Source organism: Lipophrys pholis (genome assembly GCF_963383615.2).
Source record: "Lipophrys pholis genome assembly, chromosome: 2".
NCBI classification, from domain to species: domain Eukaryota; kingdom Metazoa; phylum Chordata; class Actinopteri; order Blenniiformes; family Blenniidae; genus Lipophrys; species Lipophrys pholis.
In genome coordinates this window covers 31800071-31826969 of record NC_137636.1, presented here as the reverse complement: position 1 = coordinate 31826969, position 26899 = coordinate 31800071, and the positions used below count along the sequence as shown (strand labels likewise).

Here is a 26899-nt window from a genome sequence, read left to right as displayed (position 1 = left end):
TCCAGCTTTTAAATTTTGCAGAATGTCCCCAGTTTGTTGACGTCTTAGCGTCACAGAAACGTCTGAAGATTCCCGAGGCGAGATCCAGTTGGTCCCAACGATCTCGATTCGCACTGGAAAACGATCAACGATCACTTCCACAACATTTCAGACTTTTCTCGTGGCTTGAAGACCATCTTTGATATCCCACAAACCTCTGCGACAGAGTTTGATGAATATAAATTCCAGTTTGTTTGAACACGTAGCAGGTTTGGTGTGATCGATTTGGGAAACTGCAGGTTGGAAATTTGTGGAAATGCGTGGTGATGGTCTTGTTTTCATGTTTTCATGTTTATTCTCTGTTCAGAAGGGAAACCTTTTACGGGAATATTTTTTTCCGGTAGAGTAACTTTAAATTCTGTGAAGTATGAGACACTTGATACCGTCGGCTGGATGTTATCAATTTGCGCCACAATGTATTGGCATTTCGGGTCCCAGCAGCAGCCGCCAAGGATGCGGTAGTGCGTCTCTCCAGTGGACTGATTACATGAACGTAGTTTCTGACACAGTCTACATTCTGCCTTGCTTTTATTTTCTCAATGAACATCCTGTCAAACTGTGCTGATTTATTTCCCGCTCCTTTAAAACAGCCGTCTGCCTGAGTACCGATGTCTGATGGCGCTCTCGCTCCAAATAGTGGCGGATGGACACGCGACAGTTACCCAGTGATGTCAGTGATGGGGCAGATGTTGAACCGTTCCTGCATCTCTTTGTGTTTTGTATTTGTGCAGAAAAATGTAAACCATCATCAATTTTGCCCCGGTAGCACCTATGTGATGATACCAGCGTCAAGTGAAAGATTCACATTTCATGTGTCAGAGAAGATGAGCACTGTTGGATGCAAATCAACAAGACATTTTGTATGAAGACAGTGATGCGTCTCGCTCTCCTTGCATCTCTCACAGAACAAGCCGAGGGTTTGGCTCCATCTTTTGCTCTCTGCAATACGTCATTGCAGAAAAGAGACTGACAGACTGTTTAAAAAATTTTTTTCAAAATCATCAGTCGCTCGCATTAAACGTGACATTGTATTGGTTATACATTATAAAGAATGATTAGATATTGTTTGCAGTACAGCCCCCAAAAAAAGGTTTTTAGATGTTCTCTTCTCCTGGGTAGTTTTGCTTCAGTAATTGTGGGTTTTTATAATTGGTCCTCATTCATCTAGTTCCACTTGGTTAGAGACTTTTAGAGAACTGCTTGACATTTGCTGAGCTCTGTTACAATGTACTGTAAAGCACTTTCCACTGATGTTTCTGGCCTGGGTCACATTGGTGGAGCTTAATGAGTTTAAAATTGATTAGATAACTGTGCTAAGGGTTTGCTCTGATGAACATTCAAAGTTTTGTGCTGAATCAGGCGTTCGGTCATAATCTTTCCCATCTCCCTTGTTGTCCTTTGGTGTTCTTTGTTGCCGTGCACACATGTTGTTGATGTCTTTAATAATATATGCAGCATCTCAAAGCCAGACCAACAACTCCTCTTCGTTTTGCTTCTGAGAGAGCAGGTCATAAAACAATTTGCTTTTAATGTGCTATTGAGGTTTTTATGGAAACAGTCTAGCAATGCTGACAACAATATGGCTTTTGAGAGGGCAGAGAGTCTGATTGTTGGACAGTCTTTGGCTCTGATGGAAATATAATGCAAAATCTGTCAACTATTGAGAGTTTCAACCCTCTGGGTACAAAGATTTTTAATGACGTCAATTATTGCGTTACATATATTACATAATGTCATCATTAGACCTACAATTAAAGCTTTTTACCGTCACCAACAAAGTTGGCCGAGGAGGTTCTGTTTTTGTCTGTGGATTTATTTATTGGTTTGTATGTATGTATTTTACCAACTTTTCACAAACACTATTAACCCAAATTGCATGATGATTCGTCATTATCCAAGGACCAACCGATTACATTTTGGGACGTTAACGGCTGTTTATAAATAAAACCCCCAAAACTGAGAAAAAATGTCCCATACAAAGCGGATGGGAGAGGAGGAGGAGGAGAACAAAGGAGATCAGTGTCTGTTGCCGTGGAGACGCTCTCCGCTCAGTGTTAGCGTCGATATGAGCTAACGGCTATCATGCTAGCAATGCTAACTCAGTTCCACAAACAAATGTGGCGTTGGCGAAGGTCTGACTCTACCGAGTGTAGCTCTAGTTGTCAATGTTTGCATTATGTACAGTAAATGTATGGTCAAGATGGCGATGGAGTGTGTTTCACTGAAACAATCTGTTTCAGACTGTTTTTTGACGATGATTCTGGCTTTCACTTGGTTTTTTGTCAGCTAATTATGACCGTCAATGGACGTCCACATGATGGTGTGGGCAAATGTCTTGCAACAAGGTCATCTATCCTCTATCCTCTGTCATCTATCCTCTGACTCTGGCAGGTGAGATTGTGGCCCAGCCAAACACCCGTTTGCAATTAAGGATGAAAATTATTTCCTGGCTGAGGTTATTTGTAAATGAAGTACCCTGGTCAAACAGATGTAATTTTGTTATTGTGGCAAAAGGCAACATTACCGGCTTCGTCATTGATCTGAGCGGAGATCATGCACACGGTAAATACTATTCCCATCAATACACATGGATGTAACATGGCTTTGTGAAAACTGTAAATCAAGACAGAAACTCTGACTTTTCTTCTCCTTTCACGCGTCTATTTTCCAGGCAGCATCTATGAGCCAACTGGTCAATAAACAGTGACGTACACGCAGCGTTTCGCAGCAGGAATAAAGGAAAATGCCTGCAGTGACAATCCACCTGCATTTAAATGAACACTCATAATAAAAGACTGAAGCTGGACATTTATTAATATTTAAAGTCAACTTTCCTCTATCAAACATCTTACAAATGAAAGGGTAGAGGGTATTACAGTACTATTTGAAGGAAGTCTCCAGTGATCAGGAGCAATGTTCCAGATTTTTGGCACACTTAACTAAATTCAATTTAGACTCTCCCTCCTTCTTCGAGAGGCTCAGTTAAGAATGACCGTAATAATTTAATGTGCAAGAAATTATGTGTTAGTGACATCTTGAGGCCAAAGTCATCTCCACTGTGACGAGCAGCTCAGAAATTCACCAGTTCAGTTAACATTATATTGATATATTACTAATAAGTTTGCAGTAATTTAGTTTCCATTAGATCTGTCTAATCACAGTTTGGGTGGATGGTGGGAAATCTGACATGTTGCAATTACAATTGAATTGTAAAAGTTCCACGAAGTAACAATGAAAGGACGTTTCTAAAATGACAGAAACGATTGCCCAGTCCAATATCTAATGTGAAAATAATGTAATGTGACACAGTCAAACACTACAATCACCTTAATTACGGGACAACAATGTAAAAAAAAAGTCATATTTTTACATATTTTCTTTCAGTTCATGCCATGCATGGTGTTTGATTTCTTGTTGTACAATGCTAACGTTGACATTGCTATAGAGCGTGTGAAATGCCAGACACGCCGGCAGCTCTCGCCTCCCTCTACTGTGAGCAGCTCTCTGCCGTGCTCCCACTTGACTTTAAAATGCTTCTCTGATCTGATATCTCCTCTTTTTGAATCACTTACCGCAGCTGCAATTTGCTTCGCATTATTATTGACAAAGACCATCGACACTCTCACTCAATCTGCTCTGACTGTTGGATTCAACTTATCTACTCAGTATGTAAACATTCAGGTTTAATATAGTAGTTTCTATCTTTTTAGATCTTCAAACAGATTTAAATAAAGAATATATTTTATGAATCATGTTAAGAATCCAGGATCTTACTAACACTGCTATTTAAGACATATAGAGTAGAGGTAAACTGTTATCAGCCACAGAATGGAGTTAAACTGTACAATGATCTATAATGTTGACCTGTGGTTCCCAAGGTTCTTTTTAAGCTGGAGCCTCCTACTGCCTCCCAGAAACACTTTCCTTGATCTGTGATTTGCCAAAGCTTTACACCAAAAACCAGCGGCATCGTTTCCCAGCTCTGCTCTTTAGAAAAAGTCTTATGGCCTGTTAACGTTCCCCTGTTTGGTTCTGACCAGAGTCAGGCTCAGACCAACTGTTTCGTTTGAGCGACGCGAACACGCCCACGATCTCTGAACTGGATCTAACAAGAGAGCTCTGGTCCCCTTGAAATGCAAGGTCTCGCTTCGTTTACAAACGATCTTCCTCGCGGGTGGGGTGAGAGGAGGAGATGAGAGGACGTGATGTAGTGCGCAATGCATTCTGGGTAGTAAACAAACAAAACTAGCCGCGTGAATTAGAAGAATTAGACGCAGAAAGGAAAAGTTGGAAATGATCTAGCGGGCAGCCGTGGAGTAGTGAAGAAGACTCTCATCTGGTCTGAAGACTATATAATGCAGTTTATTGTGGCTACCCATTAGCCACGAGCTAATTAGCCTAGCCACCATGGGCTAAAGTGGCGGGACTTCCGGTTTTGGTCCAGACTAATCAATGAGCCGTGTTTCTTCTTTACTTCGTCTCTGGTCAGTGTTTGTGTTGGGCGACAGCGCCCCCTAACCAGCAGCTGGTGGAATTGTGTGACCACACACACACACACACACACACACACACACACACACACACACACACACACACACACACACACACACACACACACACACACACACACACACACAAGCCTATGCCACACCCCCTCGATTCTGACTGAGAGAACCTCCACCTAGGTGCACACCACAAAGTATAATTTTCTTTCTTAAGCTCAATCAAAAGAGCTTCTGTGTGGCCAAAACAAGAAAAGATCTACATTGAAATCATAAAGAGAAGCAGTAAAGATTTATGCTCAGGCGGCGTTCAGTCTCTGGGGCTCTGGGGGTCAGAGGAAGGACACACAGAACAGGTATACACACATTTTGCCCTCTCTTGAACATTAACCTAAGAGACCTCTCAACACAGATGAGAATACACTTTGTGATCGTTTCTTTCCGTTCTAGTTTCTCTTATACTTCATTGCTTTCCTTTTCTGCCACACTCGTTCAATCCATTACACCTCCCCCCTTCTTCAAAGGCTTTTATTGCCTTCATCTTCTTCCTCATCCACCTCTCTTCTGCATTTCTCTTGGTGAGTGTTTAAGCTGTGGCCAGCACTCACATTGTGGTTGCTCCTATAACTCTTAAGGGTTTGCTGCTCTCAGGGCAACTTCTCCAACGTGGCATCGCTGTAATGGAGCCCCCAGGAGCCCCAGCCTCTTTCTAAACAAGAAAAGATTTACGCAATTGTGCGCTGATGCTGTCCCAACATTACTGAGTCCCACTGGGCCACTTCAAGGGCAAAAAGATGGCAGCCGACTGACAGTGAACATCATTTTAAGAGGATCTCTGTTTCTCCCTCACAGAGCCGATGGTTTATTAAGGGCATATGAGAGAGCATAAAAATGCAATAGCAGAGGTGGAATATATTCAATAAAGGGCATGTCTCAAGTATGACTATGTTGTAGGGCGGTTGTTAATGGGTGACTGAAGTTCAGGAAGAACATTCACAACATGCACAGCTTCTGTCACCACATTTTGTATTAAGGATGTTCCTGGTGAGTAATAATAATTTTAATTACCTCAATAAAGGAAGTAGTTGAATAGTCTAAAAATGCATAAAGCTCAATAAAATGTCAACATCTAGCTTCATTTATATCTAGGTATTTTACTGGTGTCCCTCAAAATGTTTATAAAGTTTTTAATCCCAATCTGGAACAGAGATCAGATTTTAACTGCAGAAAATATGAAACACGTTCCTAAAGCCTTCGTTCTCAATACTGTAACGTGGACGCATTGCTTGTAGAGTCATGCTGTGATATGTTATAGCCTCAGTATTGAACGTAGTTATCACAGTGAGCAGTGCAGGTTAATATCGAAATGTCTTGAATGTTGAACGAGTTTGTGCTTCGTTCTCATAGAGTGATTCATGCCACAGCAAACTGTTTCTGTTTTCCCAAATAAAGTATTGCTGAGACTAGTGCCTGATGGTCTTTTAGCCCTGACTAGTGATGAGCAGTGATACTGTAATGCATTATTTAGTAACGCGTTACAGTAACATTTCAGTAACAAGTAATCTCGCTTTACCATTTCCAGACCAGTAATCAGATTAAAGTTACTTCTCCAAGTCACAGTGCGTTACTATTGTAGCGTCCCGCAGGACGTTGGAAAGGAAGACGAGTTTCTTATCTGTAAAGCCGCTTTATTACTGAACAGAACCGGACCACTCCTTCCTCCTACACACACACACACACATACACACACACACACACACACACACACACACACACACACACACACACACACACACACACACACACACACACACACACACACACACACACACACAAACACACACACACACACACACACACACACACACACACACACACACACACACACACACACACACACAGGCAGTCTCCGTATGCTCACCTGACCCCCCTACCCCCTTTTTCCACTCTCAGCCAATCACAAGCCAGCTCGCTGTGCATTTAAATAACACAAAAGAATCGGAACCAACAAACATCACTAAACCTTAACATTGTAACAAAAACACAACTGCAGAGATTTGACACTATTTTAGTAATTTTCCTCTGTAAAAAGATATATTGTCAGGAAGCCCCGCCCCCTTTTTGGCAACCAAGTTGACATTTTTATGTTGAGAGAGTGTGTGTGTGTGTGTGTGGGGGGGGGGGGGGGGTGTTGTCGGCAGGTGCTGAAAGTAACTGAAAAGTTAATTGTAATCTAACTTTAATCCGTAAAGTAATTCAGTTAATTTTAAAGGAGTAACTAATGACCAGTAATCACATTACTTTTTCAAGGCAACTGTGGCAGCACTGTTAATGGGTGGCTGCATGACAGTAAAGCAAAGTGTTGCAAATGAATAAAACTCTAACCAACCACTGATATTTGTGGCTGACGACAGAGCTGGTGGACATTTCATTGGTTGAGACAAGTGGCCATACATTCCTTTGTAGTACAAACACATTTGTAAGCACGAGCACAGTGTTTGAAATTAATGATTTTGTGTCCATTATTACTGGTCTAATTATCACTTATAACAGTGGATGGTTGTTTCAGAAAAACGCTAAAAAGCTAAATGATTCATTGCCACAGCTGTGGACAAAAAGTAGCACCCAAGTAGTTGAATTCATCCATATTTCCCTTGATATTTGAAATTGTCTTGACTGAAAAATATGTTTTCTCCTCACCTGCTCTAGACAACATGAACTATGAATAACATCATTTTAATCTCGGCGATTGGATGCTTGACAAAATGCACACTATTATGCGCAAACTATGAGTTGATTGAAACTTTGAAAACTTAATGATGACATTTAGAATTGCTTGAAAGAAAGGCACATTAAATACATTCTTGCTCACATGAAACATAGGTTGAGGAGAAAATGTATGAAACAACATAAATAACTGTCAAAGATGCTGACATATGGGTCTGTCTCCAAGTCACTCAACACCTTTTCAAAAGATGTCCAGTGAAACGAGGTTTTTGAGTTTCAATTTATTTATCTTTTTTTGTAGTTCGTTTCAAGCAAACCTAAAGGCCTTTTCCCCCCAGTTCAGCCGAGACTATCAGTTCAAATTAACTGGAAACTTCTCATTAACAGAGCTGTGAAGCCAAACAACATCTCACGGTACAGTGAAAACTATGCCTCACTAGCAGCGTGTTTTTCTTTTGGAATTTGTTTACCAATCAAACAGATCCTTCGATTTGCAAGCTGATTCATTGGTGGATTTTATTTTTTATTTTGGTGAGCCAATTTAGCCTTTTGGTTTTTCACCTGCTTCTGATCTTTATGGTAACCCCTCCCATAAAACCTCACTCCTGTCTAAATCCAGACGTATGCATACTGCCCTCTTCTATTCAATACTTCTGGTCCTTCAGTAGAAAAGTATTAGAGAAACCTTCAAGTTGGCCACATGGTAAGATTTCATTTCATAGGTGGAACGTCAACCGCTTTCTATCTGTAATACAAACTTGTATATATTTTGCATGTTGACACAGGATCTGCTCAAGACGTATCAAAAGAAACCCAGATACATTTAACAGGCAAAGTATTACTTCACGCATGCAACCATGCGAGGCACAATATATTTGGAGCGATTTTAATAAGTGTCACTGTGCGGCGCATGAGAATGATTCCCCAGCAAACAGTCAAATACAAAGTAATGACTGTGCAGGCAAGTCAGGGTGCAGCCTCTCGCAGTTTGGAGGAATTACATGGAAAGCAGAGCGCCTCATCCATAAGCAGCAGTGTGACTCATCCCCTTTGAGTAGGAATTTTAATATGTTGTCAACTTTTTTCTTACCCGATTTATTGCCGTGCCTCGTCTCCTTGGTTTTCAGTTGTGTAACATTTTGTGCGAATCATTCAAATAAGTTCTTCAGTTTCAGTCCATTAGATGATGAGAAAAAGTCCAAACATAAACTACAGGGAATGTTATTTCCAAAAGGACTTTACAGCAGGATGCCAGAGATAAGTGAATACCTTCCTTCAGACCTGAGTTATGAAGGTGTAGTCAGCAGCAGTTGTAGTGCAAAGATTGGTAGCACATGGCAACAGCTAGCCTCGCTCTACATTTTCATTTCTCATTCTTTCATTCTATTTCTGAAGTCAATAAACAGCAGCACTGTTACGTTCTCATGGCATTATGATGTTTGTCAAATGGGTTAGAATAGGTATTTGCAGGGACGATTCTTTTCCAAACAACCTTTCTCCATTGTACTTTAAGGAAAGAAATTGTGATTAAAAAGGAAAGTAAAAGTAGTATTTAATCAGAACACATATTTATAGAACTGAATGCAACTGAACTGTAATTTATAGTAATTAAATGTATAAAACAAGCTTTCGTTTGAAACTGTATGAATATATATGAAACATTTATTGTTTGTTATCTATACATAGAGATGTGTCACTATTTGTAATTTAAATGGCTATATTTGTATTTTAATCAAATTTTGTACACACTAACAAATGCTTTATATTGTCTACTGATCCCAACTAATAACATCTTTTAAAGTGAATTGTGGCATTCCTCTGAAATGACTACTTTGTGTGAGACAGCATGTTTGCAGCATGATAGCGTGAGTTAAGATGTAATGACATGAGATTTAGGAGGATGATACCGCTTTACTTGGATTTGCCTGCTATTGAAGTAGAATTACTATGCATCACTTTGAATGGAGAATGGATCCATTTCCTACAATGAGGATCATGCTTCAGGCCGGATACGTAGTACACCAGAGGGGGTACACCATCCACTCCCTCACCTCGGTGTATACACAATATACCTGAATAACTACATGGTACTGTAGTCTAACTGACTTATTACTACCTTTACCTCTCCAGTGGAGAGGTGTTTAGTGTAAATCTTTGTACAGCTACCAACTGATGAGAACATCTACTACGGTCTTTAATTTCTGCACCGTTTGCTCTCCAGAATAAGAAGCGTAGCCATTACCATATCATAAGATTAGAATAAGCCATTTACAGGCTTCCATACTGGCAGTATCTGAAGGCAGCAACTTTAAGAACAGTGAAAATCAGCATAAAGATCATACCGTGGATCACCGAGACACAATGACCATCGGCTTTGTTCTTTAGTCTAAAAGAAGCAGGCGACACTTCAGACGACCATGAACTATTCTTCTCCCCACCCAGCAGCTCAGAGCCACGCACTATTACGAAACCATAACAAAACATCAAGCGCCGCTTCTACCAAATGCTTTTTCAAGCAGTAACCTTACAGGACCATTCACTCAGTTGTTGCAATTTTCATCCCGGAGTTTAAAATGACACCATCATTTATTGATGTGGTGTTTCCCAAGCTGATATGGAACCCCTCTCAATAATTAATCTCTGACCGGGCAGCGCGCGCGGCGTGCTGCTGCTGCCGACGCTTCGCTAAGGACCACTGTGATCATTTGGCCCCCAGACTGGGTTATTTCCATCTCCCCGTTTATCACTTTTATTATCGCCGTGATGAAACACTGCGCGTGCTCCCATAAAGCACTTACAGGCCGCTGCTTCTTTAATACATTCCTCACCCAATGACAGGCCGGCCCTAATCACATCTACCAATGAGTCACTGTGGCAGATATCACTGCACTCAACCCTGTGTGGCGTTACTGCTCTTATCACATCACAAATCTCACAAAAAGAAATTACATACATGACCATCTGCACTTCCGGAGAAGAAAATTAGCTCTACCCTTAGCCTTGACAAAAGTCTAGATTAGAACATTAGTTGCAGTTATGCCTACTCTTAAAATATTCACCGTCCCTTGATTAATCTCAGCCGTCATGTTACCCATTAGTCTAGACCGTGTAATATGGGCTTGTAATTTCTCCAACCATTTGGACATATGGGGCATTAGAGAGGCTGTGGAACGACATGTACAAACCCTAACTTGATGTTTTTATTGATAAATGTTATTGTATGCTTGGTTTTTTACCATAACTAAGTTGATTGCCTGTCCTTGGAGGTGGGACCACAAATATCACTCACATCTGTCGCTTCTACCTGTTAACTGCACGTTTCTGCTGATAAAAAGAAGCCCTGACCATTTAGAGGAGAGGAGATAAGACAGGACAGGACAGGACAGGACAGGACAGGACAGGACAGGACAGGACAGGACAGGACAGGTTTGATTGTGGATGATTATTTCATTCCGACCATACTGCATAGAGGTAGCTTGGCCAATATGCTTTCCTAATGAACAACTTTCACACTGATGCCACGATAACCTGCTTGAAGCCTTATTTCCTCTGAGTTTTTCAGGGTTTACCAGAAGCACTTGGATTCCAACTGAAAATCCTTCAATCCACCAAAGATTACCCTCTATCCACGCTGAAGATTTGACTTCTGCAATCTCAATGTTGACAACAGAACTTTCCAGAAGATCATTTTCCCTGAAAAAACGGAAGATTAATCCTTTCCTCTAAGACATAATAAAACCTGACAATAAACAAGCTTTTATGATTTATCATATTGTACAAAATACTACGAGTGTGTAGTGGAAATATTAATGACATGTTCAACTCTTTTTACATGAAAACTTAAATTACTATCTAGATAATCTTTTGATTGAGATCACACTGTGGAGGCTGTACAGAGTCTGAAGATGTTGGTGAATCTGGACGTTGGTTTGGGTGAATGACAATAATTAGTGCAACTGGATTTTTCAGCCATTTTAAACAACTCCTTCAAAACAGGCCTCATCTGGTTGATGACGGCAGTATGAAGGAGTAAAATCCAGCAGGCTCTTAGTGATTTGAGATGATTTAAAGGAGATTTGCTGCTTGATGCTCCTCAACACTCTAATTACATTTTTCACAAGCAATAGATACTGTGTGTACATGTCTATTCAACTACTTAAAAAAAACTACTTCACGTCTGTAAGTGACTGTCAGACTAATTCCCTGCAAATCTCAAAGAAAAACTGGTCGACATTAAGCTCATTAATACTTCTATTTTTCTGGTGTGCAGAAAATGACAGCATGCAATATTAAAGCTCTGCTTTGTTTATTCTAAAAAGTGAAATCACACCACTGAAAAAGCAGCTTCACAATTGAGATTTTAAAGATTTATTACACTGAACTTGACTTGAAAATAGGAGCTGCATTAGAAAGACTTCCGAATCCAATATATTATTGCAGTCAGTGTGAAGAGGTACACTTTCATGTGCAAAGCCTGTAGTAGATATCTGAAATGTATGGCCATTTATCTCAATAGTTTCTAATATTGTTCCACAAAGGGTTTTAATCTAAACCGTGCAGATCTGATTATTTCCCCTACAGCAATAAAACCAAAGGGAGAGAAAACTGAGTGAAGCGATTCTCATACTGGAATCACATGACCCCAAACCACAAAATAGACCTGCAGTTTATCCACTCAAAAACAATAAAGCCCTGCTTCAACCGGCAACATACAGGATTTCCTCCCTGTCACCGTCAGTGTATTGCAGCATGGCTCTGAGTTTAAATCTCATAAGGATGTTGAAGAACACTTAACTTCAGATCAATAGTGTTTCTGCCTTTGTGTCCCAGTGGAGCCTCAGTCAGCTCACTGAAGTTCAGAGCGTCTTATTAGTATGCAACACAACACCACATATACATCACCGGTGTTTGGTCAGCGGCCTATAGACCAGAGGCTCTGCTGCTTATTGCTTTTAGCCGAGCCAGACAACGAGAGAACAAAGTCAGTGTACTTCCATTTTATTGTAGCAACCAGAGTGCAGAGGCAGGCAGATTTCCAGGAACAATGAGATTACCTGCACTCAATTTAATGCTGAATGGAAACTCAAGATCAGATCTTTAATAAGTCATTGTTTTCTTAATGTGTGCTAACAGATGCTTACAAACCTGTACATACTCTCCTATGCCGTGTGTGCGAGTGCTGACTGAGATAAATCTCCCTGCGTCCTTATCGTCGCTTCACAATTGCTGAAATGGGGGATTATTTGTAACCTCTCGCACACACCAAACACGTTGCAAATACCAGCAGACACCGTTGGAAAACGCACAATAACAAGACGGTTAATTGGAGGAGTTTTTGTTCGTGTATTGCAGAGAGCGGGTGGGAGGTACGGCGTCTGAGATGTTGTGCTTTCACAGGTGTATCACTGACGTTCATATCACAGCAACAGTATTCCAGCTCCTTCGATTCACGTGTGTGAGACAACGAGAACCCAAAAGGTTGTGTGCGTTTCTATTTTCACTGCAGGGCGAGTCGGCAGGCCTGTCCGGGCGAGTCAGGCTGCATGTCGGTTCAGTGACGTACAGACAGACTGACAGAGGAGACGGTGGCTCGGCCCGGTGCATCCTGGGAAATGCCCGTTCAGAGCACAGCCTGATAAGTTTTAGTCGACTTTCGCTTTGGAGTCGTGAACACAGGCTCTTTTTCTGCGTGTGCTCGAGACAAAGCTGTGTAGGAATTGGGTCTTTTGGCTGAATTTATGACGAAACCCTTTTGAGGCTTCAGTTGGCTAATTTAATTAAATCCTTTTTTTTTCCAGTCAGGGCACATAAAAATATTTTTATGACTGTTATTCATTAGCTGAGTGCCGGATAACAAATCACAATAAGACGAGGTGAGGTCTTTACATACCTGCAGCTGAAGGAGAATGGGCAACACAGCAAAATTACAAAAAGAAAAACTCACTCAGTGTCAGCTGACTCACCCTTTTTTATTGTGAAATCAAATAATGAACATATCAAGTCACAGACAGGAAGACAAATTTGTTCTTACATCTTTATGTTTCTCATAATGAGCCCCAATCAATCTGACCAGTGATCTGATCAATGTCTCCGTAATGACACTTTCTGAAAAGAGAAAGAAAAGAAAAGCTCTTGAAGCAAAAATGCTTACGCATTTGAAACAAGCTTGACTGTTTTGACAGAAAACAAATGAAGTTTCCGAGGTGGAGCGCCACGAGATACAGAGCCAATGAAGGGACGTGGATTAGATGCAAAATGTGCTGCGGCAGCATGAATCAGCACTCGCGTTGCAAAATATTTCCAACATGGCTGAAAAATTCATGCACATCTTGGGGATATATGAATCTGCTGCATAAACAGAGAAAACAGAGATAAACTGCACCAGCGGCGCCAGAAGCCGGGCTGAACTGTGGCTGGCTGAGGACAACAGATTTGGGAGTGTTAAGCGTTTACACTAGTATTTATTAACAAGAAACATTCTCACAACCAGGCAGTTGGTACAGGTCCCCGGCCGGTGCGCTCCCCTCCACTTAAGGTGTAGGAAAGAGGCTGTTTTCACATCTACACAGAGTTTTATAGTCTGGGGTGGGGGGTGGGGGGGGGGGGGGGGGGGGGGGGGGGGGGTCATACTTCCTGTGACCGCTCTGGGCCAATCACAGTGGAGGCCTCCTGACCCCCCCATCCATCCTCCTATCTTGAAGGCGAACTCAAACCTCCAGCTTTAGGTTGAAGTCACGTCCTGGTCAATGTTTACATAACAAAAGCTATTGTCTCTCTGATCTACTGAGGCCAACATGGCAGGGCAGCGAATGGAAGTGAGAATTTCAGTGAAAATAGTTCAACATTTGACAGTAAAACATGGAGCAGTGGCAGTAATATCAGCGAACCCTCACAGGTTTATGCTTTTTCGTAGAGATCTGCTCTGATGTTGAGTGAAATAAAAGCCTGAACACGCTTCATAACAGATTCTCGCACTGCCTTTAATGATGCATCTCGACAGGCCTTGACACAGATTGTTGTGACTGCCACACGGAGCCTCCCCTCGGTGCAGCTACGCTCCTGTCCTCTGGTAATGTGGAGCTGCGTTCAGAGACATTAATCACTGCCATCCGGCCTTGCTTGTTCTCCCTCCTTCCTCTGTTTGGTTTTAGCTTTCTCTTCTCTTTTCCCCCCATCTCATTCTCGTATATCTGCTTTTGACTTTCTCTGACCATGCAGTTTCGTGGTACTGATGTGTGCACAATGTCTCCTCTAAAGGGCAGAGTGGGATATTTTATAGTGTCCTTTACCATCAGAGAAAGAGGATCTATCCTATACAGTATGTGCTGTGCACCTGGCACATGCCCTCACTGTGCAGGGATGCAAAGTCAAATGGTGACCAAGGGTAGCAGATACAGTGCATAGTTTAAATTAATTTACATTATTTCAAAGACAAAACTCATTACTGCACACAGTTTGGATCCCAGCTCACTAAGAAGTCCATTTAATTCCAAATCATTTTGTCACTACATTTGACCTTTTAGTTCGATTTAAACTTTGATGAAACCAAGTCGATCTGTGAAACACAAGCACTGTGAAGGTCGTAAATCTAAAACACACTAATGGTCTGAAGGCTCATATTCCCTGAAAGGTGTAGCAGACCACAGCTTGTGTTTATGAGAAGATACACAGCTATTAACTATTTTAGACACTGAACACTATGATTCTTGTTTTGAAGATTAGCATACTAAAATGCTGTTGTTCATGTGACCGGATTCTATTTAAAACGACACTCGAACAAACTGGGGTATAAACTATTTAGTTTTCTTGATTTCCTGCTTGGAGGTAGACGACGACGTTACGTGAGGGTGCAGAGAGAAGATAGTTGTTGGTCAGTTTACGTCCAAGCTTCTGCCATAATCAGATATATTCATGATCAAACAAGATGTTTTGGCATCATGTTGCACTTTCTGGAGCTCGTGGTTTTGAACATGCACTTTGGGACTTTGAGCAGGTACAGCTTAACCTTTGGTTCACAAGCCTGAGGGGGACAGCGACTCACAATATGCTGGCTTTGTTGTAAACCTTCAAATCTCTGATTCATAGTTTTGCTTTGCTATAGAGTTTGTTGTTTTCTATTGCATTAGTTCACTTAAATCAAAATAAATAAATAGTTAAAAAATTAGGGTTCAGAAGCTCTACTCAGTCTTGAATTAAGCGCCTAACCTCTGGATGGAGGGTCAGATTGTTTCCTAAACTAAATTACTGTATAGTTCCCAATAGACACACAGTGCGAAAGTGCAAGCCTCGGGGATGCTCGTCTATTGGGAACATGCATAGTTTAGGCAGCGAGCCATTAAGCTGTCACGTGGACAGTCAATTTTTGAAAAAGATGGTCGGAACACAGTGCACAGCTTGCTCATAGCCGCCTAAAATACTGTACAGTAAATCGTCGTGCACAGGGAGGATTTAACAGTTAACACACCTTAATGAGGGGACAGCCTGCCTGCAGCATGGTGCTGCACTGAGTCCTCTTAAGTTTCACTTTTCACTTTACACCAGGGAGTCAAACATCAAGTATCAAAATAAGTTTCTCTGTAGAAAAAATCCTTTAAAGGATCAATCCACAATCTGATTTAATTTCCCCAAACAAGCAGCGTGATCATTTCTGAATGTAAATAAATGAAGACGAATGATTATTTTGTATTGAATATTTAAATTTATTCTATTTTAAAATCAATAAAAACTCTTTAAAAAAAAAACCTAAACATTTCGCTTTAAAAGCAATTGAACCATGAATTTCTCCAGATGCAAAACCTGTACACTCAATTTCAAAACAATGTGTAATTATAGTCTCCAGTCGGTTTGTACACAACTTGTCTCGCTGCTTCTTCTCCTGCTGTAGACATTTCTCAGAGCTTTTGCAGATGGTGGCTGCCTCAATATGAATATTTGATAGCCTTCATATATCTCCCTTGAGGGAAGTGAAATATTAAAACACTTTCTGGTGGCCGTTTGGACTTTCTCACAGGCTCCAAAAAATGGTCTTGTAAATCAGATGGAAATAAATGCTTTTGATGCGACGCTATCAACACGTTCATTACAATCTCCTCTTTATTTTAGAATACATGATGTTGTGTGCTGCTGAATCTGGACAGTCTGGACTCATGCATGTGTGACGTGTATAGAAGATTCATCACTCTGTCTGAATATCTCGTACTATCTATATTAGGATTTGTGGGGGAAGGGACTTGAGTTATGTCCTATTGGGTTGTTTTTTTTAAATGGTCTTTGCTTCTTTAAAAACCCTGAGTAGTTAGTGCTTTGTGTAATTGTTCCCAAATCTTCTCTCTTCCAGCGGGATGCCAAGGGCCAGTACTTGTTTGACCTCATCTGCCACCATCTTAACCTGCTGGAGAAGGACTATTTTGGTATAAGATATGTTGACCCGGATAAGCAGCGAGTAAGTATTCATCTTCTATCAACAAACCAACCAACATGAGTTCAGGTGTATACAGTTAGATCCTTTTGTTAGATTGCACGTCATCATTTTTCATCTATTATCATCATTTTCTAACCACAAGTGAAAATTTCATTAAATTTTTACCTTAGAAAATGAAACAGAGCCCTGGAAAAGTCATCCATCCATCCATCCATCCATCCATCCATCCATCCATCTAAATGGACAAGTTATACGCACTTGAAATGAAAACACCATTTACACGTAAATCTTCCAAGCGTATTGATCAGAAGGGATCTGTGCACACATACGATATCTATAGTTGTTCCTTTCACTTTTGTAAATGATTATTCAGTTTTCCAGACATACTGTATGGTGAATTTCACAGTCTTCAGAAGCTGAGCTGATTGCTGGGGCTCACAGCTAAAATTATCAAATTATTAAAATGCTGGTTATAGATATTATCTGTCAAGGGTCTAATGAGTCTCTACATAAGTAGGTGGGCCTGCAGGTTAACTATGCAAGCTGGCAAAAGGCCTGCCAATTTGAATGATATGAATATCAGTCCAAGCTTTTATCACAGTTGTGGACAAATTTGCAGTATTTGTTATTTAATGCGCTTTAGTCTTTCTATGTTTCAGTGTTTAAGAGATGTCATGAGAATGAATGAAGTCCGTCAATATCAAAGGTTAGCATAGCATCACTGGGTTTTTACCTGTAGGGACCTCAGCGCCTCACTGTCCTTATTGTCTCACTGATGAGAGCCGTTTTCACCTCGCAATGTTCAGCAGTCTGACACAAAACAGCATCCACCTGATTCTCTGCTAAACAGCCTCCTTCTCTCATCTCTGCTCTGTGATGACGGCGTCGCATGGAGTCTAAACAAGCAGAACGCAGGGAGATCGGAGTAATTCCACTGTGGCCTCCAGCTATGGATCCCAAGTCATCAGCCTTGGCTGCTGAGCAATCAGAACTCAGATTGACAGCAGTTAAAAGATTCAGCCTTCAAAGTGCAGGTCTTTACTTGTGATTCTCTCTCCCACAGCACTGGTTGGAGTTTACAAAGTCAATTTCCAAGCAGATGAAATGTAAGTATTTCTTTCTGCATGCCTGATTAGCTTGTCCCTGTTATATGTGTTTACTGTTGTCACCAAACAACCAAATAAATCACAATAGGAGAACTATGACACAGCTTTAATTCAGTTTTTGTCTTCTATTTGTAGCCCAGCCTCCGTTCACCATGTGTTTGCGTGTTAAGTTTTACCCTCCTGATCCTGCTGCCCTGAGAGAGGAAATCACCAGGTAAGGTTTGACGTGGCTCTGTGGGATGCAGGTGGGTTTATTTAAATGTTTTAATTCGAGAGGACCTTTCATATTGTTTACAATCAAGTCTAATTTCCATCTGTGTTTCTGTATTTCCACACAGTGATGAGCATATCACAACAAAAATCAGAAAGGACATAGTAAATCTCCACTTGCATTACACATAGTACACAGCCTAAATCATTTTTACTCTTCTGTACTTTCAATTTGCATCAACATTGTGTCCTTATGTTGATGAGATTTTGACTTGATAGAAAAAGAAAGTATTTACATAAAATCCTGGTTTGAATGATCTGTATCTCCCTTTTTTCCAATTACTTTGGAATATCTTCACAAATAAATACTAGAACGGCCACTCAGAAGACTGCATTCCTTCGCCAACGCCACATTTGTTTGTGGACCCGAGTTAGCATCACTAGCGTATTAGCCATTAGCTCATATCAATGCTAACTAGCCTGTCAGGTAGCAACATCACTGTGTGCTAGCAGGCGGCTAATGGAGCGGAGTTAGCAGTGTGCTAGCGGGCGGCTAATGGAGCGGAGTTAGCAGTGTGCTAGCAGATTGCTAGCGGCAGCTTCCGTGCTGCTGCCTTGACTGATGGTGCACCGGGGAGAACCACTGTGTCCACAACGGAGTAAATATCTTAAGTTTAAACTAAAAAACAAAGCCAACAAAAAACACCCCCAAAACAGTCACGGCAAAGTAATAAAGTAAGAAAATGTCTTAATAAGCCAAGCTCAAGTATTTTCATTTTGAGCCGAAGCACCAAATGAAACAGCAGACATTTTTCTGTCATCAAAAATATCCAATTATTTGGAGGGTATCTTAGATGTTTTTCAAAAAGTAACATTTCAGAAGTAAAAAGTGAGACTGAGTTTTTAAAAAGTTTAAAACTCAATTAAAGCAAGATATATATTATATATATTGTTCAGCTAATGAGCAGAGTTTCAAAAAGCTGAAAACAAACCCGGGTTAATGGCAGTGATAAAACTAAATCAGGCTTTGAAATCAGCAGGAGGAAGACATGTTTATTTTCTACTCAATCATCTCTCGTAAGTGCAGATCAGTATTGTTTTATCACATTTACCTGCCACTTTAGTGTTATAGCTTTGCTGCAGCAATTATTTTCGCAGACACATCTTCATACAAACACCTGAAAGCAGGGCTTGATGAGATGCAACAATTAAGGTGAATCCTCATGTGAGACAAACTAATAAAGAAGGAAATGCAGTGATAATGCATGATGGAAAAACACTACAGACAGTGAAACTTCAGCCACAACACAACACCGGAAAAACATAAATAAGAAGTGACAAAACATGCCGGCGTGGTGTGAATAGACTCCATTAACATTAATAATCAGACATGGTGTGGTGAGAAACATTACTCGGCTCCAGGACTTTGCTTGCACGTGGATTCATAGCAAGGACATGAAGGAAATGTAAGAAACACTATCCTGAACATTGTGAGGAAATGAAACACATGCGGGGAAACGCACCATAAAGACACAAGTCAGAGCAGAATATAAAAAATAACAAGGACAGGGATTTTAACTTTTTAACTAACACTTGAAAAATGTATAATTATATGATGGATTTATGGAAGGAAAGTAAAGACAAATTTCTGCCCGTCTTCTTTGTTATTGCTCGCAATTGACTGTGTAATATGGTATACTAAATACATCATTATCCGTATTATCACCATTATCTGAAGGTGTAAAGGTGCAAGGCAGATTTGACTATTTCCTTGACCAGTGGCGTCATAAAGCACATTGGCCCGGCGGTGCTGCGTGTGGAGTCCTTGACAGCTGAACAAACTGTTGTGAGGAGCGAGCCGGAGAGCTTGCGAGTGCACAGATCCCTGTAAATCACATCCCTCGACTGGTTGCCACGCAATGAAATCTCCTATTCACATTTCAGCTCTTGTTGATGGAGCAGTGCGCCAGCAATAGAGCGCTCTGTCATCCTCCACCCATCTGTTCTGACTGGAAGGTTTCACAGACACAAAGACGTAGGAAATGTCACAGTACATTATTTGACAGCCAGCTTTACTTGGTGTCGGGGTTTTTTTTTTCAAAGAAGTTTGGCATCTTGCACTGGTTCACATCTGTGCAGACACCGTAAAGTGGCGAGAACAGGAGGCAGTAATCAAGCATCCAAGTGGTTCATCTGGCTTATAACTGGAATGAAAGACACCAGGCAGCAACGTCGGGTCATGATTCTGCTTTAATGTAAAATGCTGAATGTCCACACTGACTTGTGTTCTGATCCAGCAATCATGGGTCCTGCTTCACTGTTTATTGCTCTGCGGCTCTGAGAGAAGCAGGATTGTCCAGCGGTACAAAAGGAACTTAGAGTCAGAAATCTGAGTTCCGGGGAATTTCTGTATGTTTTTTTTTAGACTGTGTTTTTTAAATTGTGGTAGGAGCTCCTAATTTAAGTCTTTTCAGTCTGTAACTGTCATAGCTGTTACACTCATGGTTTTGTACTTTGCTGACTTTACAATTTGAATAAACCCCTGCTACATTAACAATACATTCAGCTCCATCCATTTTTTGTTTTACCCTTGAACTATTTGTTTTGACCACGACTTCCCAAAAACTAAAAGTGAGAAAATTATGCTGGTGGACTCCTGACACTCAAATTCCCCAACTGTCCAAAGTATTGTTGTATCATCTGCTTCAGGTTTCTTCATGTTAATATCAAGAACGTATAGGTGCTGCACTACAGGAAGTGGTATTTAAGTTAAAGAATGAGCACTGGTACATGCTGGGGGTGGGTGGTATCTACGCCTGCTCTGGTCTACGGATCGGCAATAGATAAAAGTGGCACAATCCACATTCCCCGTCATTCGTGTTTGTCATAAACGGCCCACTCCTGCTTTTATCACAGATCCCACTCTTGGTACAGGTTTTATTTTTCTCCCATAAGCTATATTGTGAGTATGCTCCATTTCTTTGGCAGGATCAATGTCTGTCCATCCATCTTCTGCACAGCTTTATCATATTCAAGGTCCCAGGGTGTTGCAGCCAGTCCAGGCTGACTCTGGGCGGAGGCAGGCTGAACTGTCTACGGGTCACCAGTCCATCACAGGACACACATAGTGACAGCCAAACACACTCACATACAAGCCCACAGGACATGTATTGTTGCATATTACCCTCAAATGTTTTTGGTCTGAGGGAGGAAACCAGAGTACCTGAAAAAAAAAGAAAAAACACTTAGACACTATACAACCCCACAAAGAAAGACCCCCAACAAAAAAACCCCAACAACAGACATGTAGCCACACATAGTGTTGCACTTTTAAACATTGAACCAAAACTTGCTGTCAGTACATCCGATTTAATTTGATCGGCGTTTTCCTCCACAGATATCTCGTCTTCCTGCAGGTTAAGAGGGATCTCTATCACGGTCGCCTCCTGTGCAAGACATCGGACGCAGCTCTGCTGGCTGCTTACATATTACAAGGTATCTCTAGATAACTGCTTTTTGTCATCAAACCATCCGACTTTACTGTCAATTTTATGTTGACAGTCAGTAAACGGTTTGTCTCACTTACCTCCAAATATGTATGTTACTGAGTGGGTGGGCAAGGTCTTCAGAGGCTAAACGCCCCAACTGCTCTTTGTTTACTATTCACTATAATTGAGTGGATATATATATATATACACAATTGTGTTATTCTTCGTTTAACACAATGGTGTATATATACACCATTGTGTTAAACGAAGAATAGTAAGAAAAAACAAGCTGACTTTAGCCCCTTTGGCTCATCGGCATGCAGAGAAGTGAGAAGCTTTAGGAAACCATTTCTCTGTCACACACTGTGCCAACCAGCAACCCTGCCAGCATTTCATCTTTGAGCCATCCCCTGAATCTGAATGTTCTCTGTCTTTTTATGTCCTGGTGGAACGTCACAGAGTGCCACAGTGCCACAGTGCCAAAAGACATCCACTGTTATATCTTCATATTGACATATTCAGGAATATATGGTGTGGGTAGGTTGTGGGGACCTCTCACATGATGAACTGTATTTGTCCAATTTTTTAAAGATAATAACGTAAACGTTGGCCAGAGTATTATCTTGGTGGTAGGAGCCAGGAGACAAGGAGTGATACACTGTGGACTAATAACCTGCACCAATAAAAAGCTGCTTACGATGGAAAAAAAACCTCACAATGTCATCACATTCTGCTGTAAAACAGGATGAAATACACTTTTGTTCCATCAGGAAAAAAAGAGGAATTATAACAATGGAGTTGTAAATGCTGGTGAGAGATGACATCTTTTAGAAAAAAACATTTCTCAGTATATGGTCCAACAAAATACATTAGATGTGTATTTATACAGCACCTGGAGAGTGTGTCTTCTCCAGCTCAACTGCATCTGCAATGCTGGGAGCTTCAAAACAGTCCAAAAAGCAGTTTTAATAAACAGCAAGTGCAGAGTGCCGTGCAGCACGACGGTCCCAGGAGAGCAGCCAGGTAACCAAACTCACTGCATTTCCTTCACCATCTGGGGTCTGACAGACATGGATGGTAATATTGTCTGTTACAGCTGGCTCCAGACTCGTAGTGACTGACAATGCGGACGCCAAGAAACACTCAGGGTTTTCCTTTTTGACTTTTGTATAAGTTGTTTTCCTGCTTTCACTTTGTTCCCTGTGGAAAAATATTTCAAATGAGGATTTTGCGACCGCGTTGCATTCATGCTGAAATTAACCGTGGCTGCAAACTACGTTCCTCCTGCCCCAAGCATCTCTTGTTTGTTAATAGTTAGGATTTATTTCAATATGAATCTGCTCTATCCAAGCAAGATTATAGAGTGCGCTCTAAGATTCAACAGTTTGAGTATAATTAAATCACAAAAAACTGTGATTTTTTTCCACCTTAACCTGCTGCTTGTTGTCTCTCCATTTCCCTTCCTCAAGCTGAAATTGGTGACTATGACCCCGGGAAACACCCAGAGGGCTACAGCTCCAAGTTCCAGTTCTTCCCCAAGCACTCGGAGAAACTGGAGCGGCGGATTGCTGATATCCACAAGACTGAGCTGATGTAAGGTGACACCTGTCCAGACCCTCCTCCGACCGGTGGCCGCCTTCAGCTCCCTCGCAGCCTCAGAAAAAAAGACACCATCCAGGCGGAGCTCACCCTTAAACTCAACTCCTCCACTTCACATGCAGTCTCCTCTTTAATTTATGAGACCAACGCTGCTCGCCAGCTCAGATTTCTTATGGGGAAATTCAGGCCCAGGATGGTGAAGTCATAAGTCCACACAAGTTTTTTTTAAATGAAGAATGACAAAAATATTTGCACACTATAGTTAGAATGGACTGGACATTTATTGTTATGGTTGTTTCAAAGAAACATTCTATTGTTTAGAAATTGTCAACATGAAAACACAGTAAAAAACATTAAAATGCAAACAACAATAAGCACATTGACCTTTCTTGCACCTTGGCTTGATGGACTGACCAGTAAATGTATCTGTATGCACAGCATATGCAGAGAGATGCTATAGATCTTATCCCACACTGCCCTCTATTGCTCACTTCTATTGTCTGCTTTCAGTTCAGTGAGGCGCCATTATCTGAATTAGTTTTACAGTGAAACCATGAGAGTAGAAGAATTCAGGATGATTTTAAGTTTCAATGTGTCGTTGCATGAGCAAGCTTCCTTCTCCATGTTGTTTTTTTACTGGGTTATAAAGGCTCTGAATGTGTGAACAAGAAAACATCCCTTTAGAACATCACACTCGAAGAATATTCATGAAGTGAGACACTGTTCTGTCCGACTAAATTAATACTTCTTAGGATAGGCTCACACTACTCCTTTGAGACAATCTCACTGAAGGAATCGTTTTGATTGATATGTCACACCTTTTTCCATTCGGCTTAAAACACAAATTCTAAATAACAGTTGAGTTGACGTGTTTCCTACACATGAGTACATTAACTTTTTGTGTATTTTTCAGAGGTCAGACTCCAGAGACATCAGAGCTCAACTTTCTCCAAAAGGCCCAGATGCTGGAGACGTACGGAGTCGACCCTCATCCATGCAAGGTGGGCAGCAAATTGGTGACTTTTTCAAAGTTCCCTTCACCTTGGAAAGAAATGCTGGAACATTTCATCTCACGGTTGTTGACACGACTGTTTTTAATGCTGGCAGTTAAAACAAAAGGCAATCTTTGTTAAACGAAAGGCAGATCTGAAACAAAATTAAAGGGCTTCTCACAAGAAGGTAACAAAGTTGGAACAGGGTTGTTATTTTAACCAAAAACAAACCGTTTCGAAGAAAGAACAGGAAATGACTGACGGCATTCAGGAAGTGTATTTTCCTACTGGCTAGCGTGGCTTCATGCTTCTCATTACACTGCCCCCTACAGGTTTGGCTGTATATCCAGATCCGTGTAAATGAAGGTTGTTGGTTTTTTGTAAACGTAGACCGGGAAATATCAGTTTTTGTAAAAACCTTGGGACGTGTAAATGTGGCCTCAGAGATATGCAGATGTTAGTCCTCCAGGAACCCTTTGGAGAAGAGCACAATAGGGCGTAACTGGACGTCCTCAAATATTCCTGGACCTCTTTGGAGACGGGCGGAGAAACACATCTGGGTGCTGGCCTTGACCCGGCTCTGCTTGAACCCTGTGCTAATGCAATGGCCTTGATGCTGACGGGCATAAATCACCAATAGTGGGAAGAAAAACAGGCTATTATACACAACTAACCCACCTAGGGCAAGTAAACAGGAGGACTGGACAACTGGGAAACCCTGGTATGGCACATACAGTACATACGGACGGAGAGTAATGAGGCACAGCTGACGACAATCAAAGGTAAACTGTAGAGGAAATGGAACACAGAGGAGAACACAATGGCAAAGCAATAAAACACTGAACTGAATAGCAGCAGAGAACATGAAACCACACATGGACAATGATTAGAAACCAAGACCAGAACAATATAAAGTACAAAGACACCAGCAGCCATGACAGAGCACAGGGGAAGACAAGAACAAAAATAGAAAATTCCCCAATTTAAAAACATGAATTTGTGTGTTTGTCAGGATGTGTCAGGAAATCCAGCTTTTCTGGCTTTCACTCCTTTTGGATTCACTGTGTTACAAGGAAACAGGAGGGTGCATTTCCTCAAATGGTAAGTACTGATCAAAACATTTAAACAAAACTTCCACTCAAGAAAAACGTTTGTGTGATGAAACAATGTAAATTCCAAGAGCATAAATAAGGAAATTTGAGCTGCTTAAAGCAGCTGATTAAGTCTAACACTCCACATTTCTAGAGTCCTTATATTACGCAGCACGTTATTTAGAAAAATCTAAACAAATTTTTCTGCAAATTTTAAAAAGAAGTCTTCAGACCACGCTGTTAGAAATGATTAAATGAGTGTTTAAAATAAAGAAGAAATTATAATTCCATTAATATACTCAAAATCCACCCACAGTTCACAATGATAATTTCTATTGAAATATAGATCCCATATAAACAAGCTTAAAATCACCAGTGATGCAGGCAATGAAATGTCCATGGTATTGTGATAAAGCTGGCTCAGAAGTGGTCCCTGTTGTTCAGCAGGTTCCTGTGACCGTGTCTGTCTGGATATAATGTGAAAGGACATTTCACACAGAAATGAACAGCTATTTACCCTCTAATAATTTACCTCGAGCCACAATTAATATTCTGCAGTCTTTATCTGGTTTTGTGTTCCCCTCCTACTCGGGTTCTGCCTCACTTGTTTGGCTCACTTTCCTCTGTTTTTCTTTTTCTTGCTCATTTGGTCTGTTTGTTAACCTCAGGGACGAAGTGACCAAGCTCAAGTTTGAAGCAAAGACATTCCATATATATGCAAATCAGAAGGAGGTACGTCTGTTCATTATTGAAACGCATCTTTTTCTCTCCCGTGGTGCTGTGGAAGTGTTTTATGTTGCGGTGGAGCCAGTGTGCTCAACTCTTAATAAAGTGGTAAACAGGGAATAATATCGTGTGTTACTCTTAAAGAGGGAAGTCAAGGAAGCCTTCCTATGAGCAACGTGTACAGTTATCCAGGGAACATTTTGAAGGTTGTTATTGCTGAGTGGTGAGCGTGTCCTCTAGCCAACATACATTCAAACCCCCTGTCTAATTTAGAAAATTACAGCTCTGAGTTGTTGCACCACCTCAGGCCTCTCCTCCTGTCACTGACTGGCTTTTAAAAGTTTTCACATTGTAAGGTATTAGTGTTATTGGCTGTTTTGGATCCATAAGAATTAAAAACAACAATTCTTCCACTGCTATATAGTCTGCAACTGTCATAATTGTAATCATATAGGTTTTTCCATTTTTTTGTCATAACTATAGTTGAAATAAATACAGTATGTTTTTTTGTTTGTTGTCTTTAAGAATAAATGTCAGTTTACCTTCCTTCAGTTTAATCATAAATTCCCCTCAAAAATTTAAAGTAAAAGCCCCCCCGACCCTTAGTTTGATCTTTCTGCTGCACCTCTCTGACACTTCCTGTCTCAATGTACTGGACAGGATAAGAAGATCATACTGACCTACTTTGCACCTACACCAGAGGCCTGTAAGCATCTGTGGAAGTGTGGAGTGGAGAATCAAGCCTTCTTCAAGTGAGTCCCGGGACATATGAGTAACCTTTGCATGAAAGAAGCATCCGTTTGTTTAGATGTTAACTTGTATTCCTGATTTTTGGCTGCCAGGCTGGAGAAGTCGAGTCAAGTTCGGACCGTCTCCAGTAGTAATCTCTTCTTCAAGGGTAGTCGCTTTAGATACAGGTATTGTAACATGACGTGTTTGTGGCACTTTGAAAATGTATCTCATAGGTAAAAGTATCACCGAAAAACGTTTTGAGAAAA

General features: G+C 40.9%; 1 protein-coding gene across 2 annotated transcripts in view; it reads left to right on the top strand.

Moving 5' to 3' along the window:
• LOC308126251 (FERM domain-containing protein 5-like) overlaps positions 1-26899 on the top strand; it is a gene marked incomplete at both ends in the record, with an annotated part of 68766 nt that overhangs the window by 35832 nt on the left and 6035 nt on the right. Inside the window, 10 exons of one of the 2 annotated variants that reach the window (XM_080490490.1) lie at positions 16606-16710; positions 17753-17795; positions 17931-18009; positions 21403-21500; positions 22963-23086; positions 24006-24093; positions 25097-25185; positions 25844-25907; positions 26562-26653; positions 26744-26818. In XM_080490490.1, the coding sequence (XP_080346616.1) occupies positions 16606-16710; positions 17753-17795; positions 17931-18009; positions 21403-21500; positions 22963-23086; positions 24006-24093; positions 25097-25185; positions 25844-25907; positions 26562-26653; positions 26744-26818 (857 nt within the window). The remainder of the gene's footprint in view (positions 1-16605; positions 16711-17752; positions 17796-17930; positions 18010-21402; positions 21501-22962; positions 23087-24005; positions 24094-25096; positions 25186-25843; positions 25908-26561; positions 26654-26743; positions 26819-26899) is intronic. The other variant, XM_080490491.1, reaches the window with a different exon arrangement.